The sequence below is a fragment of the Mobula birostris genome, chromosome 29, assembly GCF_030028105.1.
Source record: "Mobula birostris isolate sMobBir1 chromosome 29, sMobBir1.hap1, whole genome shotgun sequence".
Classification (NCBI taxonomy): domain Eukaryota; kingdom Metazoa; phylum Chordata; class Chondrichthyes; order Myliobatiformes; family Myliobatidae; genus Mobula; species Mobula birostris.
Genome location: NC_092398.1, coordinates 23949016 through 23963595, shown reverse-complemented (window position 1 = coordinate 23963595; position 14580 = coordinate 23949016). Strand labels below are relative to the sequence as shown.

The window sequence follows — 14580 nt, the reverse complement described above, 5'->3', positions numbered from 1 at the left end:
CAGAACAGGTTACGAACTGTAGTGGTAGCCGGAATCCCACTGTCAGAACCCTTATCGAAGAAGTTCCCCTTGTCACTGGGAGACACTTTGATAGTCTCCAATACTACTCCCCTGCCCCTATTGGGATGCAAAGCTCTCTGTAAGGTAGGAACTACTATTTACTGCTCTGCTCAGAGCATGTACATGGAAGTACCCTCGCCCCTGACGCATCAGTTAACGTCCGTGTTTCTCAACCACGAGGCCAAACTCGACCCGGTATTGTAATGTTGGCAAGTCGAGGGCAACCCCGACACAGTTAAAATTTGCCGGCTGCGGCAAGAACTTGAGGGGCTGGCGCCGACGGCTCGCACTGAAGCTTTGTGGGGCTTGTTGCCAGTGGTCCTATCCAACTCCTGTTTACACTGCACGGCCTGGTACACAACGGGAGTTGAATCGGCATACCGAGAAAAGGCGTACAGCCATGAAGGTCTGAACGCTAAGATACACCCAGACCCTTACCTATACCTTGAGAAGGAAGGGATGGGTATCCCGGTACGCCTGACCGCAGAGCAGCAATCCCTGTCCCACCTGGGGCCTGCGTCAATACCTCACCTACCCCTTGCTCTACGGCCTCTCTATCAGGAGAAACAGATAGGCCCAATGATTAAACGATTGCAATTAGCCCCTATTATCGACCGCATTGGGGACTTCGAATGGAACGGGCCTGAGGAGGGAAGAGTTCACCTTCCGGGAAATTCCCGCCAGTTGGAGGACCCCCTAATCGAATTTCAAAGAAAACAACCGCCCGAGCCGCCAGGCCTTATGGGCCGTTCAGCATTGGAAAGGGTAAATGCAGACTTCTGGGCCCTCCACAAGACACATGTGGGTCGAGTTCTCCCTGCGAGATACCACTGTGTCAAGCTAAAAAAGATTGTTGCATTACCATGTTGTAGGCAGTATCGACTAGCAGCTAAGGCAGAAGCCGGCATAGCCCCGGTCATAGACTCTCTGCTCCAACAGGGGGTTCTCAAGCATACCGTCAGCCGCTGTAACACACCTATACTGCCTATACCAAAAGTTTGACGGCCTAATGAGTGGCGCTTTGTGCGAGATGTAAGATCGGTAGACAGCATTGCAATTCCCATAGCACCGGTAGTAACTGACGTCAGTATGATTGTTTCATCCATTCCCTCTGATGCTGCTGTCTACACTGTGGTCGACCTGTGCTCCGCCTTCTTTTCTATTTCTCTCCATCCGGATAGCCAATATTTGTTTGGTTTCACATGCAAAGGGCATCAGTATACCTGGACCCGATGCCCCAGGGTATACCGAAAGTCCGGCTATGTACGCTGCTGCGGTTAAACATGACTTAGACAAGTGCAATCTGGGAGGAAGTTCTATATTAATACAATACGCCGACGATCTGTTGGTGGCGTCAGCTACACTGGCAGACTGTGTAAAAGACTCAGTGACCCTACTCCAGTTCCCAGCTGCCCGGGGTCATAGGATGGCTAAATCCAAGCTGCAATTTTGTCAGCCGCAAGTGCAGTACCTCGGGAGTGAATTGAAGGCTGGGACTCGAGAGATAGGAGCGGACCGAATACAGGCCATTTTACGGATACGGCCGCCTAAAACGAAGAAAGATGTTCTTTCCGTCCTGGGGATGGTCGACTGTTGTTGACAATGAATACACGACTACCGCCTGCATGATGCAGTCCCCGTGCCGCCACTGCAAATGAAGCGCCTACGCAAGTAGCGTGGAACTCGGAGAGAGAAAACGCATTCCGAGACCTGAAGGCTGTTATAACCACGGCCCCAGCTTTAGGGGTTTCCAACTATGAGCGTACGTTCCAGTTATACGTCTGCGAAAACGGAAGGTTCGCTACTGGAGAACTCACCCAGAAGCATGGGAGCGGATAGACCACGGCCGCCTACTGCTCTACGGCGCTCCCCGCAATGGATGCCTGCATGTCTTCGCGCAGTGGCAGAAACAGCTGTTGTGGTCGAAAAATCGTTGCCACTGGTCCTCGACCACCCCTGTGAAGTCCGAGTGCCCCATGCTGTAATGTTGCTTTTAAACTCATCGGCAACACAACATTTCACCACCTCTGACGCACAGGATACGAGGTGATTTTGCTGTCACACCCCAATTATGCGTATCGCCGATGACCTGCAGTTACTCCTGCTACCTTTGTGCCGGAGCCTTCCGAGGAAGACGAGCATGACTGCATTACTGTGGTACAACACTCCACTTCCCCCAGGGTGGATCTGCGAGTAGACCCTTGCCGAATGCGGACTATGCGTTACCTCATGGCAAATAAGCCCAGGCTGCAGAACTTTTTCCCCTAACCCAAACCTGTATACTAGCCAGGGGCCAAACAGCCAATATATATACGGACTCTCGCTATGCCTTTGGCATTGTCCATGATTTCGGCCAAATACAGAAGAATAGGGGTTTCACTACATCAGCGGGAAAGTCCATCAAACAGTCCCAGCTAGTGCTAAATTTGCTGAAGGCAACTTAGTTGCCCAGACAGGTAGCGATTATTAAGTGTGAAGCGCATTCCAATGCGACAGACGAAATTTCCCAGGGAAATGCCCGTGCTGACCAGGCAGCCAAAAGGGTGACAGTTGCGAGGAGCCCAGTCCTTCAAGCTCTCTGTGCTACGAATAACTCCCCCATCCCTGTTTCAGGGTTCCCCGAATTACAGGAAGCACAGCGGAACTCTAGCCCACAGGAAAAGCGAACATGCAAGAAGGCACAGTGCCGCATTAAAAAGGGACTTTGGTTTCACCCAGACCAGACCCACGTGGTGTGCCCGAGAAATTGTGTTTGCCCCTGTGTCGCCTACTGCACGCACAGGCACACATGGGCAAAGGAGGGATGCAACATTCAATCGATCAGCAATTTTCTGCACCTGGCATAACGTCAACTACAGTATACAGAAAATCATTCGCTCCTGCCTGATTTGTCAGCAAAGTAACCAAGGACCGGGAGCAGTTAAGTCTGACCACTTTCCGATGCCTAAAATGCCCTTTGAAAATTTGGAAATTGATTTTGTACATATGCCCCCGGCCTCAGGATATAAGTACATGTTGGTAATTGTGGACATGGTCACCCGATGGGTGGACGCTTCTCCCACCCGGAAAGATGACGCTCGAACTGTGGTAAACATGTTGTGGAAGGAAATAATACCGAGATATGGACTACCCATGGGGTTAAACAGTGACAGAGGTGCTCACTTTACGGGCAGGATTGAGAAGGATTTAGTGCAGGCCATGGGGTTTCAATGGATGTTGCGTATTCCTTTCCAGCCACAGTCTTCGGGGATTGTGGAAAGGGTGAATGGGGAATTGAAGAATGCCCTATCCAAAGTATGTCAGGACAATAACTTGTCACGGCCAGAAGCTCTCCCCATAGTGTTGCACGCTCTGCGAAATAGGAAGAATAGAGCTACAAGAGTGACACGTCATGAAGCCCTGAAGGGTCGCCGAATGACCACAGGGCCAGACATCCAGTGTGTGCCGGAAAATTGGCGCTAATATGGAATGATGAGCAAAACCTAGCCTGTGCACAGGCCATATGTAAAACAGCAGCCGAACGGCATGAGAGGATCAGGCAGGCATAGGCCCCCGTGGAAGATGCCCCTGTACATGCTTTCCAACCAGGAAACCAAATGGACGTTAAAAATTAAAAAAAAAGACTCCCTCTCTCCCAGGTGGAAGGGGCCCTACACTGTGTTAATAACAGCCCGGACGGCTTTGAAAATCGACGGAAAGGAAGACTAGATTCAGGCCGCCGGATGCAAAAAAAAAAAAAAATCACCCACCGAATGCAGAATAGGACGGGGCATTCGGGTCGACGGCCAGCTAACAACATGAAGAGTCCAGCGGGACTGAGGATGTAGTGGTTGATTGGAGTGGTGTTCATACGAAGGTTGATTCAGGTGGTGAAAGGGAGCAACACTAACACCTTATTGTTTCTCTGCCACACGTATGCTAAACAGGTAAAACAGGGAGCATGCTGCGTATGTGCCGAAATTCTCCAGCAGGAAAAACCATGATCCCTATGTCGGTGGTCCCTCTTAAGCTAAGTGAAGTGACATCAGTGGTTTTGTTTAGTGGGGGCAGGAACGGTTGCAGTGTCAATGGGGCTGAGAACGGGCCAGGATGGCCTTGTGGCTTTGAAGGATGGTACTATCAGCATCGTCCCCGGGACCCGTCCAAACTATGGTCAGGAGTTAGTGTAATTCCACCGCAGCGGACCGGTAAAAAAACTTCTGTTACTGCAATAACAATTCGAGCTGCGCTTACTAAGTAGGGGATTTCTCCTGCTCAAAAAATAAGACTGCGTCTGATGACACTCTACCCCGTCCCGTTAATGGCACTTACGAAGTTTGTGGTAGTAGGGTTTATCTTTGACTGCCAGGGGGAAATTATACTGTAACTGGTGGGGTGGTTACCCTTTGTCGTTCCAACATGCCGAAAGATGAAGAATGGAGTGGGTGTTGTTATCTAGCATATCTGGGGCCCCATTTCAGGTTTATGGATGATCCTCAGAAACGCCCCTATTTGAAAAGGCAACTAAGGGGGATAACGGAATCTGAGAGATACTGAGTGAATGTCTTCCCCTGGTATGGGGTAACTAGAAATTCCAGGGAAGTCATTAATTTAGCAGCTGCTGTAGAATAATTGTCCAATAATACAGCGGGAGCACTGAATAATACTCAGCTACAGGTAACTGAAATGGTTGCCATGCGACAGGCAGTTTTGCAAAATCGGATGGCCCTTGATTTTATATTAGCTGATAAAGGGGGAACCTGTACTATAATAGGGGAAGAGTGTTGTACTTATACTCCCGATGCTTCGGAGAATATAACTGACTTAGGTCGGCATATTATGGAGAAGGTTAATTAATTTAAGAAGGTGGGAGACAGCTCGGAAACTTTGATAGTGGAGGATCTTGGTGAGAAGGAATATGGGGATGGTTTTTTGGCCGGAGAAGATGGATAACGCATGGAATAATTATAGTGGCAATATGTGTTTTAGGACGTTGTGTATGTGGAGCCTTGTGATTGCGCTTTTATCAATTAATGAAAAGAGCCTCGTCTGGCCCTGAAGGTGTCCCTGTGGTACCCGAAATGATGGAAGACACAACCAGCAAGGAGCACTGGTGAGGTGAAGAGGTGTACCCAGGGAAGAAAATACCCTTCCTCGATGCATATGAACTTCCTTATGAGGAGGAGGAGGAAATACCACAGTAAGGAGTGTTAATCTCGAAGATTAACAAACAGGGAACTATGGAAGAAAAATATCAAGGCTTTACATTGTAATGGGCATTGAGGGAATAATGAATTGTTTTTAAATGTGAAATCGATGTCTATAATCATTTATCTGTAATTAATGTACTCTGTGTGACTGAAATGTGCCTGTAGCAGAGATACAAAAAAAATCTCTATCTGTAGTTCTTTGTTCTGAGAATTTTTATCCGTCTGCGTTTGAGCCAGCTTGCCTGATATATATTTGAGAACCAACACTTATGTAAAATGTGTAGCTGCTGAAGGAGTTTTTTTTTTTTTTTTTTTTTTTTGCTTCTTCGCTATTCGGTAGCGTTGCTGGAGTTCCAGTAAAGTACTAAGAAACCGATTGCGAAGATTTGCCTTGAAGTCGTCATGCAGGATGCAGTGGACTAATTATACATTGCCCTCTAAAATGTTAGACATTGTTTTCTGTATATTTAAATGCTAGACAAAGGTTCAAATAAGGAACTATCTGGTCATAAATTGTCCTGAAGCACGTGACATTTACTTCTGTAAAAATCCACTTGTATCTCTTGTCACGTACCATTCATGCATAAGTATGACTGAGTTTTCTTGTTTGACAGAGTCCCAAGACCCTGATCTTAGGAACTTGGGCTTTCCATGATATCATGTATCAATAAAGATTTTCCGAAGGGGCTCCCTTCGGGTCCGTGTACTCTTTTTCTGCGACAGTCACCAATCACTCTAGCAGTCATCATGTCTACTGGCAATGTTACAACACAAGTGTGGAGGAGATACAGACTCCCAATGCAGAGATGGTGACCAGAGTTTGTTTATAAAATTCCAGCAGAACATTCGTCGCTTGGTGGATTGCCACCGTGAGACGTAGTATTCCCAAAACTGGGATCCCGCGATCAGCTCTAATTGGGAGACTGGTAACATAAAAAAGTAACATGGAATCTCCGAGCCTATCAAAATAAACTGAACAAGTCTAAACAGAAAGCAGCACGACCGCATCCCAAAGAGCGAGACAATCGAGAAAAAAAAAAGCACTAAGAAATGTCATTCATTGACATGTCTCGTTAAAGTTAACAAATTCGGGTGCTCCAATACTCTCAGAGCTCAAGACGCTCCTGGACCCCGCACAGTCAGCGGCATTAGGACCGAGTAGGCGGTCACTCCCGACGGATGTACTGTATACATGCGGCTGCTCTCCTCTTACGCAGATGAAAAGACGTTTTCCATCTTCTGAGATTAATGTGATTATTGGAGTGTATTTTGTATTGGTTTCCTTCAGGTTTTCGGTGTTTCTTTCTTGTGGCCGATTGCCGGGGGGCTGAGCTGTTAATTGTTGCATGTAGAAGGCGGTGTTGGGGAATTTGGTGTCACTGTCCCTGTTCCTTTCAGAAAGTAAGGGGTCGAAAACCTAATGTGTACGGAGTCCTTGATTGTTATTGTGGCCGATTTTTTTAAATGCCCGCGAGGGGGAATATTGGGGTCTGCGAGTTATGTTTCTATTTTTTTCGTGACGAATAGACTGGGGGAGTCGATGTGTTTTCTTTCATCAACATCTACGGTCTTTCTGTATTTAATGGCTATCCGTAATAAACAAATATCATCGTTTAATCACACATGCAGCGATAATAAGAGAGATGAAAGTGATATGCTTAAATTATACTCAGTCAATACCCACCACTATGTCAACAACTCACAATTTCACCCAGGCGGCGACCCTGCTGTTCGCCCTGGGGTTAAGAACTGGGGAAGAAGGCGGGGCCACGAACATCTGAAGTACCACCCACCCACCCGCCGCAACTTTTTAAAGTACTTGGCTTCTTCCTGCAGTCTGTCCTTCTCTCCTCAGTGACAGGTCCCAACAGCACCACTCCGCTCATTGGTAACTCCCGTGACCGCGCTCTCCCTCCCCCTCCGCTCCTACTCAGTGGTCGCGCCCGCACGTATGACCAAAACATGCCGACGAGATAGAAGTCCATTGCCAATATAGACAACCGGCTTCCACTTGTATCCTTTGGTGGATACACATCGCGGTCGGATGGAGTAAATGCCGATTCACCCGCTCGGAAAACAGCCGACAGACACGAACACCGCGGGGCCGCAGCGACTTTCCTGAACTGAAAATGCGCGGTGGGTGTCGGCTTCTGGGGAATGTACTCTAGATGTTATTGCTTACAGGGCATGCGCTGCGTTGCGCAGCATCCTGAGGAATATAGCAGATTCGGAATACTTCAACTGCGCATGCTCTATAGCTCATGAGCTCTTTGGGAGTCCTGCATCCTCCTGGAAGTTCCAGTTTCACAATATTTTAAGGTCTCAATGATTTCTGCACGCTAGACTAGAAATGCCCAGTATAACTTCAAAAGTTACTTTCATTTATCTATGAGATCCAATAAGGCCGGTATATATTCCCCATTCCCAACAACCCTCCAGAAAGATGGGGGTGAACTGCGCCCTTGAATCGCCACAGTCTGTTGAAAGGGACTGCTGGGGCCGAGGATGCAGGGTTCAAAGCCCTTGACGGTGATGGATTTGATTTAACTTGCCCGTGATCGAATGGCAGAGCAGACTTGATCGGCCGGCTGGCCTCAATTTCATGCCTTAAGGTCTTATGCAGTTGGGATAGCGGATGGATCTTAGGTGGTCCCCCGCCCCCCGGGGGAAAAGCAGCAGGGTTGAGTGGGGGTGTTACCGGATTTGTCCGGGCGAGAAAACAATCTGAATTGTGCGGACATACACTGTCCGTCAGTGTTGGAGATTGGTATCTACCGTCAGCAGTGGCAGGTGAGGGTCTTCCTGTCACAAGAGTCAAGGTTATTAGTCCTGAGCTGTACCCCAAGCCTGGAAGACGAGTCGATCACTCTTAGTTTGGGGTCTATCCTTTGACTTGTTTGGCATGGGTGACCCTAACGAGAGCCAAAGCAGAAAGCTCTGACTCCAGCCGTCAAAGCTCGCTGGGCCATTGAGGCAAGCAAGCTCCCAAACCCAACAACGATCTTCTTGGCCGCAGGTGTGGTAAAGAGAAATGGCTCGGAGAGGGGGCAAGGCCATATCTATTGGATCAGTGAATGTGAGGAGTCGACTAAGGTACTAAAGGGCACGGAGAGACGGCCCGGTGATGGGCACTGCAACAGCGACTCCCAAGATCAGACACAGAGTGAAGCCCGTTCAACATTCTCCCATCCTATACTTCCGGGGTCAGACGCAGAATGAAGGGCTCTCCTAATCGTTCCATCACACATTCCAGAGTCAGACACAGAGTGCAGCATCCTCTACACTGCCCCATCACACTCTCCCGGGTCCAGGCAGAGCGTGAAGTTCCCTCCACACCGTCCAATCGCACACTCCATGGATCAGACACAAAGTGAAGCTCCCTTTACGCCGTCCCATCACCCACTACCAGCGTCAGACACGGTGAGTTCCAGTGAGGAAGAAATCACTGATAGTCTACATGTACTGGTGATGAAACTCTTGTTCACATACTTGTTCGGATTTCTGCAGCATTCATGGACTCAGGGTCTCAGACTATATTTTTTTGTCTGAGTGTATTTACCGATGCCTTATATGCACTTGCTAACGTTTATATTGCTTTGTTATTTGTTGCTGTTGGTATTTTTTTCCTTGACTTCGAAGTAACACTGTTCCGTTTTGCTATAATCATGTATGCTTGATTAACAATTAAATTAAACTATGAAATGCGCATGCGAAGGCTCATGGCGTCGTAGTTAAAAATTGGGGAACGTAATTCCAAAGCATGGTCACACTGGAGACAACATCTCAGGGATTCCCCTCGAGGGCCTTCGGCCGTGCGACTGTGGTGGGGACGGATATGGATCTTTTTCAACGAGAGTATCTTCCCCCTTTGCATCAGGGACCTAGAGCAGAGGCTATCGCGCAGTGCGTTCAGAACACAAAATCTTGAACAATGAAACACGGGAAACAGCACACCATTTCTGTGATAAACCCGACTCCAAACTACATTAATCTCTTTAAACTTGGTGCATATCTCTTCATTCCATTCAATTTTAAACACCATAGGACTATTAGACATAGAAGCAGAATACGGCCATTCAGCCCATCGAGTCTGATTTATCATCCACCTCAGCAACACTCTCTGGTCTTCTGTCCATATACTACGACACGTTTTCTTAATCGAGAGCTGAGCAACCTCCAGGGTAGCGGGGTGGAGATACATATCTATCAAAATAGACGCTCCTTCCCTACGGTAGCCTGCAGGTCACCTTCAGGCACGGTGTAACACCTGCTGTGATCTCCCGATCAGTGTCACATGGAGCCGTGAGAGCAGGTGGTATGTGTAGCGGGTGTATATCACAGATCTTGACTAAGCGACCTGTGACGTCAGACAGACAATCTCAGAGGACATTGATAATGGCTGGGTTAAACCATCTTGTAAAGATACTGGCCAGAAGAAGGCACACCAACACGGCGGCTACTTTCCGGAAGAGAAAATGCGCTTTCGTTTGACGAACACACACAAAATGCCGGTGGAACGCAGCAGGCCAGGCAGCATCTAGAGGAAGAAGTATAATCAACGTTTCGGTCCGAGGCCCTTCGTCAGGACTAACTAAAAGAAGCGAGAGTAAACGATTTGAGAGTGGTTGATCCTGCTGAATGTAGTCTACAATGCTGTTGCTTACAGGGTGTGCACTCCGTTGTGAAGGATCTTGGGAAATGTATTAAATGAGGAATAATTCAACCGCGCATGCTCTATAGCAAATGGGGTTAATTTCAAAAATTAACCACGTGGCCTCTTTATAACTTACCTTCTCAAAAATAAACGGAAATGTTTTGTTATTCACTGCTCTTTAAGCAAAGCATTATTTCATGACGTCAACACGTGAACTTCCTCATATTGAGCTTCCTGGAACTACAAACCAAGAGTGTCTCTACCGAGGTGGAGTAACTCCTCTCTTCGGCTCATTCGGAATTAAGACCGCACCTTTGCTAAATCAGCATCCAACTTCCACACAAGAAACTACTCCTCAATATACCTCGAGCACCCGAGGAATTCCACTGTCCGTCACTGTTCAGGTCCTGTGCAAGGTTACTCCCGTGCGCCCAAGGCAATTTAACGTCTGAGTGCAAGTATCCAAACCTGCGGAGACCGGGACGGAGCCGAAGATTTCAGGCAAAGGTGAGATGAATTTCCACGGGATTTACATTAATTTGGAAATGTAGCGTCTGATCTTCCTAGTTTCAGGAGGTTTTTCAGGAGGTAACTCAGTTAGCCAGTGAAGGCAGGACAGTAGGATTGTCAACATGCAGTTCAATGAGGGGAACTGCAGAGATTACAGAGTCTGGGCTTGTTTTCCATGCGGTCGAAGAACGCTGACGGATGACCTGACAAAATAAATTCAGATAACAGATACAGACACAGTGTAGACAGAATCGCTTTCCCGTGGTTGGAACAAAATTGAGAGGAAGGCTTATATTTGTCTTGAGGAAAGGAGATTTAAGTCGAATATAAGGGATAGTTTTTTTTTAAAGTTTGTTTTAATTCTCAATTCGATTTCGAGATACAGCACGGTAACAAGCCCTTCCGGCCCTACGAGACCGCCCCGCCCAATTTCAGCCATGTGATCAATTAACCTATTAGAGTCTCCAGCCTTCTGGGCTTAAAAGGCTTATCATGTGAGGAAGGTGTTTTGGTCCAGGGCTTCTACTCACTGGAATTCAGAAGAATGAGAGGTGACTTCGTTGAAACCTGTGGAATGTTGAAAGGCCTCGACACAGTCGATGTGGAGTAGATGTTTCCTATGTTGTCGGAGGCTAAGAGCAGACGACACAGTCTCAGAAGGGAGGACCGTCCTTTTAGAAAGGAGATTCTGATTAATTTCTGAAGCCAGAGAGTGGTGAATCTGTGAAATTCATTGCCACGGGGAGGTGCATGTTTCTGTATTTTTAAGACAGAGGTGATAGATTCTTGATTGGTCAGGGCATGCTCGGAAACAGGGGGAAGGCAAGAGGTTGAGGCTGAAAAGGAGTATGGCGGAGCAGACTCGGTGGGCCAATTGGTCTAATTCTGCTCCTATATCCGATGGACTTATCATCTTATATATGAGGAAACTGGAGCACCCAGAGAAACTCGCGATACCGGGGACAGATTCTAAACTGTCTCCAGAGAGCGGCGGGAGTTCAACCCGGTTCGTTGGCGCTGCAGCAGAGTTGTGCGAATCACAGCGCTACCATGCCGTCCAAGATAAATTGACACATTGAACGTGGCTGCCGGAGGAGGTGACAGACATCATATGCAATCAGTACGTTTAAGAGATACTTAGGCAGGCACGTCAACAGATGAGACATACGCGGTCACGGTTCCAAAGGGTTGCAAGATGGATTGGTGTAAATGGGGAAATGGTAGGCATGGCCTTCTAGACCAAGGACCTGTTTCTGTAGTGTACTTGTAGCAATAGTAATACTAGTAATATTAGTAGTGCTAGTGATGGTCGTAATGGTGGTAGTGGTAGAAGTAGCTTATAAGGTGATGCGCGGCAGAGATGAAGTAGACAGACGGTATCTGTTTCGCCAGTGTTGAAATGGCCAGTACCAGAGGGCGTGCCTTTAGGGTGAGAGGGAATAAGGTCAAAGGAGATGTGAAGGGTAAGTTACGTTTTCACAGAGAGCAGTGGGGGCCTGGAATACGCTGAAAGAGTGATGGTGGAGGCAGATACATTGAGACTGTTCAGAGCCGCTTGGATGGGAACATGAATGTGAGGGAAATGGACATTTTGTCAGCAGTCGCGATTAGTTACGTTGGCCGTCTGAATACTAATTTAATTGGCTCCGTACAATATTGTGGACTATTCCTGTGCTGGGTGCTTCTGTGTTCTTGCAGGGCTCTGCAAAGCGTCCTGGCCACATTTCCGTAGTGAGGGTGACTTCGACTTTTGCACAGTATTGTATTTGTCAACGGAGACCGGAGAGCGTCGGGCGGAAGCAAAGGATGATGGGAATGGCGAAGGTGAAGCGGCTCGGGAGGGATGAGGGACAGGTACCAGAGAAGGAGTGCCAGGGGACGGTGCTGGAGGCGGTTGCTGGCTCGGATGCAGACACGCGCGGACCTGGGACACCAGGGAAGGTCATTTGATTCTAAACAATTCGTTTAGTGATTATTACAGAATGACCCTCTGGTGCTTCCCGCTTCCTCCCATCTCCCTTTCCCTTTCTCCAATCATGATTCCCTTCTCCCAGCCCCCTTACCACTCTCAGTCCACAACAAAGACCCATATCAGAATCAGGTTTATGGTCACTCACATATGTCATGAAATTTGTTTCTCTTTTGCTGACAGTGCAATGCATCAAATTAATAAAGAACTTTTTAGTAATAGTAACCGGCCCAACGAGCCGCACTGCCCAACAACCTACCTGGTTAACCACAGGAAAGTTCACAAAGGTCAATTAACATAAGTACCAGAACGTTTTTGGAATGTGGGAGGAAAGCAGAGTACCCACGGTAATCCCCCATGGTCACGGGAGTGAGTATTAGTGGTGGTAGTCACTTGATCGCTCGAGTCCAGTATGATGTTTTTCTAAGGGATTGTCATCCGTGGGTCCTCGACTGGTTGTAGAGGCCGATCGAGGATCCACATAACGGCAGTGTTTGGGTACATTCCCTTAATGGAGATCGGCTGTGCGTGACTTTGTCTAATGTGGGGAAGCTAATATACGGGCAGACATCACATGGTCGTTGACAGGTCGAGGACATGCCGGGGTGACGGTGCGGTTAGGGTCCAGTGGCTTGGAATGCAAGACGACTGTGGTCACTGCACTGAAGCAGACATCCGCCGCCTTGACAGCCGTTGTGGTGTGTCAGGTTTCTGCTCCGTATTACACCGCATCTCTACTCGCCTTCCTCTCTTTCCCTCTTCGCTCTCGCCTCTCCTCCTGAATTCGCCGCCTCTCCATTCTGCACCGCTCTCACTTCCACAATATCTCCCCCACCAGATCCGACAATGTCGTTCTCCGAAGGAGTATCCAGTTCGACACTCGCTGGGAATATCTCCTCCCACAATTCCACGGCCGATGGAAACAGAATGGAGTGGGGAACACCTTTCGTCATATCAATGGTCATCTTCACCCTCACCTTCCTACTGGGCGTCCCGGGCAACGGCGCAGTCATCTGGGTGACCGGCTTCAAGATGAAGAGTAAGATCCACACGGTGTGTTTCCTGAACCTGGCTCTGGCTGACCTAATCTATTGCCTGACCCTTCCCTTCCGCATGTCCAACACCTCCCTGAGCTACTCTGGGCACGAAGCCTACTTCTCCTGGAAGTTTCTTCGAACCTTGATATTCCTCAACGCCGCCGCCAGCATATATCTGTTATCTCTGATCAGCATCTGCCGCTGCCTGGCTATTACTCGGCCCACTTGGTTGCAGCAACATCTGATCCTCACATGGGTTCGTGCAGCCTGCTTCGGAGTCTGGATCCTAGCCTTCGTCATGTGCCTGCCCTTCCTCCTGCTTCGGGATTTGGAAAAGGAAATGGCCGTGTTGAATCGATTTTGGTTTGTTTTCATCTTCTGCCTCCCCTTTGTAATTATGATCTCCTGCTACTCCCTGGTTGGCTGGAGGCTGAGAGGGAACAGGTTCGTCAAATCTAAGAAACCTGTACACCTCATAATCACCGTTGTCGTCACCTTTATGATCTGTTGGATCCCCAAAGTTGTCTGCGACCTCGTATCAACCTTCTCCACACCGATTCCCGGGGACTGGTCGTTATTCACTGCAGCCCTGGCCTCCTTCAACAGCGCCCTCAACCCCCTTCTCTATGTCTTCGCTGGCCGCGAATTCCGCCAGGTCTTCAGGCGCTCCCTTCTCGCCTCGCTCCGTCTGGCCTTAGCCGAGCAGAGGCTAGAATTGGAGACTCTGACCCAGACCCGCAAACTCAACACAAATGCAAATTTCTGAGGGAGTTCCTCGTGGCTAGACATCCGATCGATATCCCCTCACTACAGAAACAGTGACAGTCGGATGCAATTGTAGTCAGCAGTGAAGGCTTTCCTACACTATTTTAAGCTCTCAGAACATAGAACATAGACCATTCAGCCTACAATGTACCGTATCAATTTAATTAATCCCTAAATGGCTAATTAACCTAATCCCCTCCGCCTACACAATAGCGATATCCTTCCTTAATGCTCATTTTACCTATCTAAGCATCTCCTAAAGGTCTCTAACGTATCTACTCTCACCACCATTTCAGGCAGCGCATAACAGGTGCACAGCACTGTCTGTGTAAACAACCTGTCCCTCGCATCTCCTTCGGAATGACGCCCTCTGACTTTAAGTGCACGTCTTTTGGT

General features: G+C 48.3%; 1 protein-coding gene across 1 annotated transcript; it reads left to right on the top strand.

Annotated features, from left to right (window-relative positions):
• The first annotated feature begins 13228 nt into the window (after positions 1–13228).
• Positions 13229–14185, top strand: LOC140190148 (C3a anaphylatoxin chemotactic receptor-like). The gene has a single exon (XM_072246658.1). The coding sequence runs from the start codon at positions 13229–13231 to the stop codon at positions 14183–14185; it is 957 nt and encodes a 318-aa protein (XP_072102759.1).
• The last annotated feature ends 395 nt before the right edge of the window (positions 14186–14580 follow it).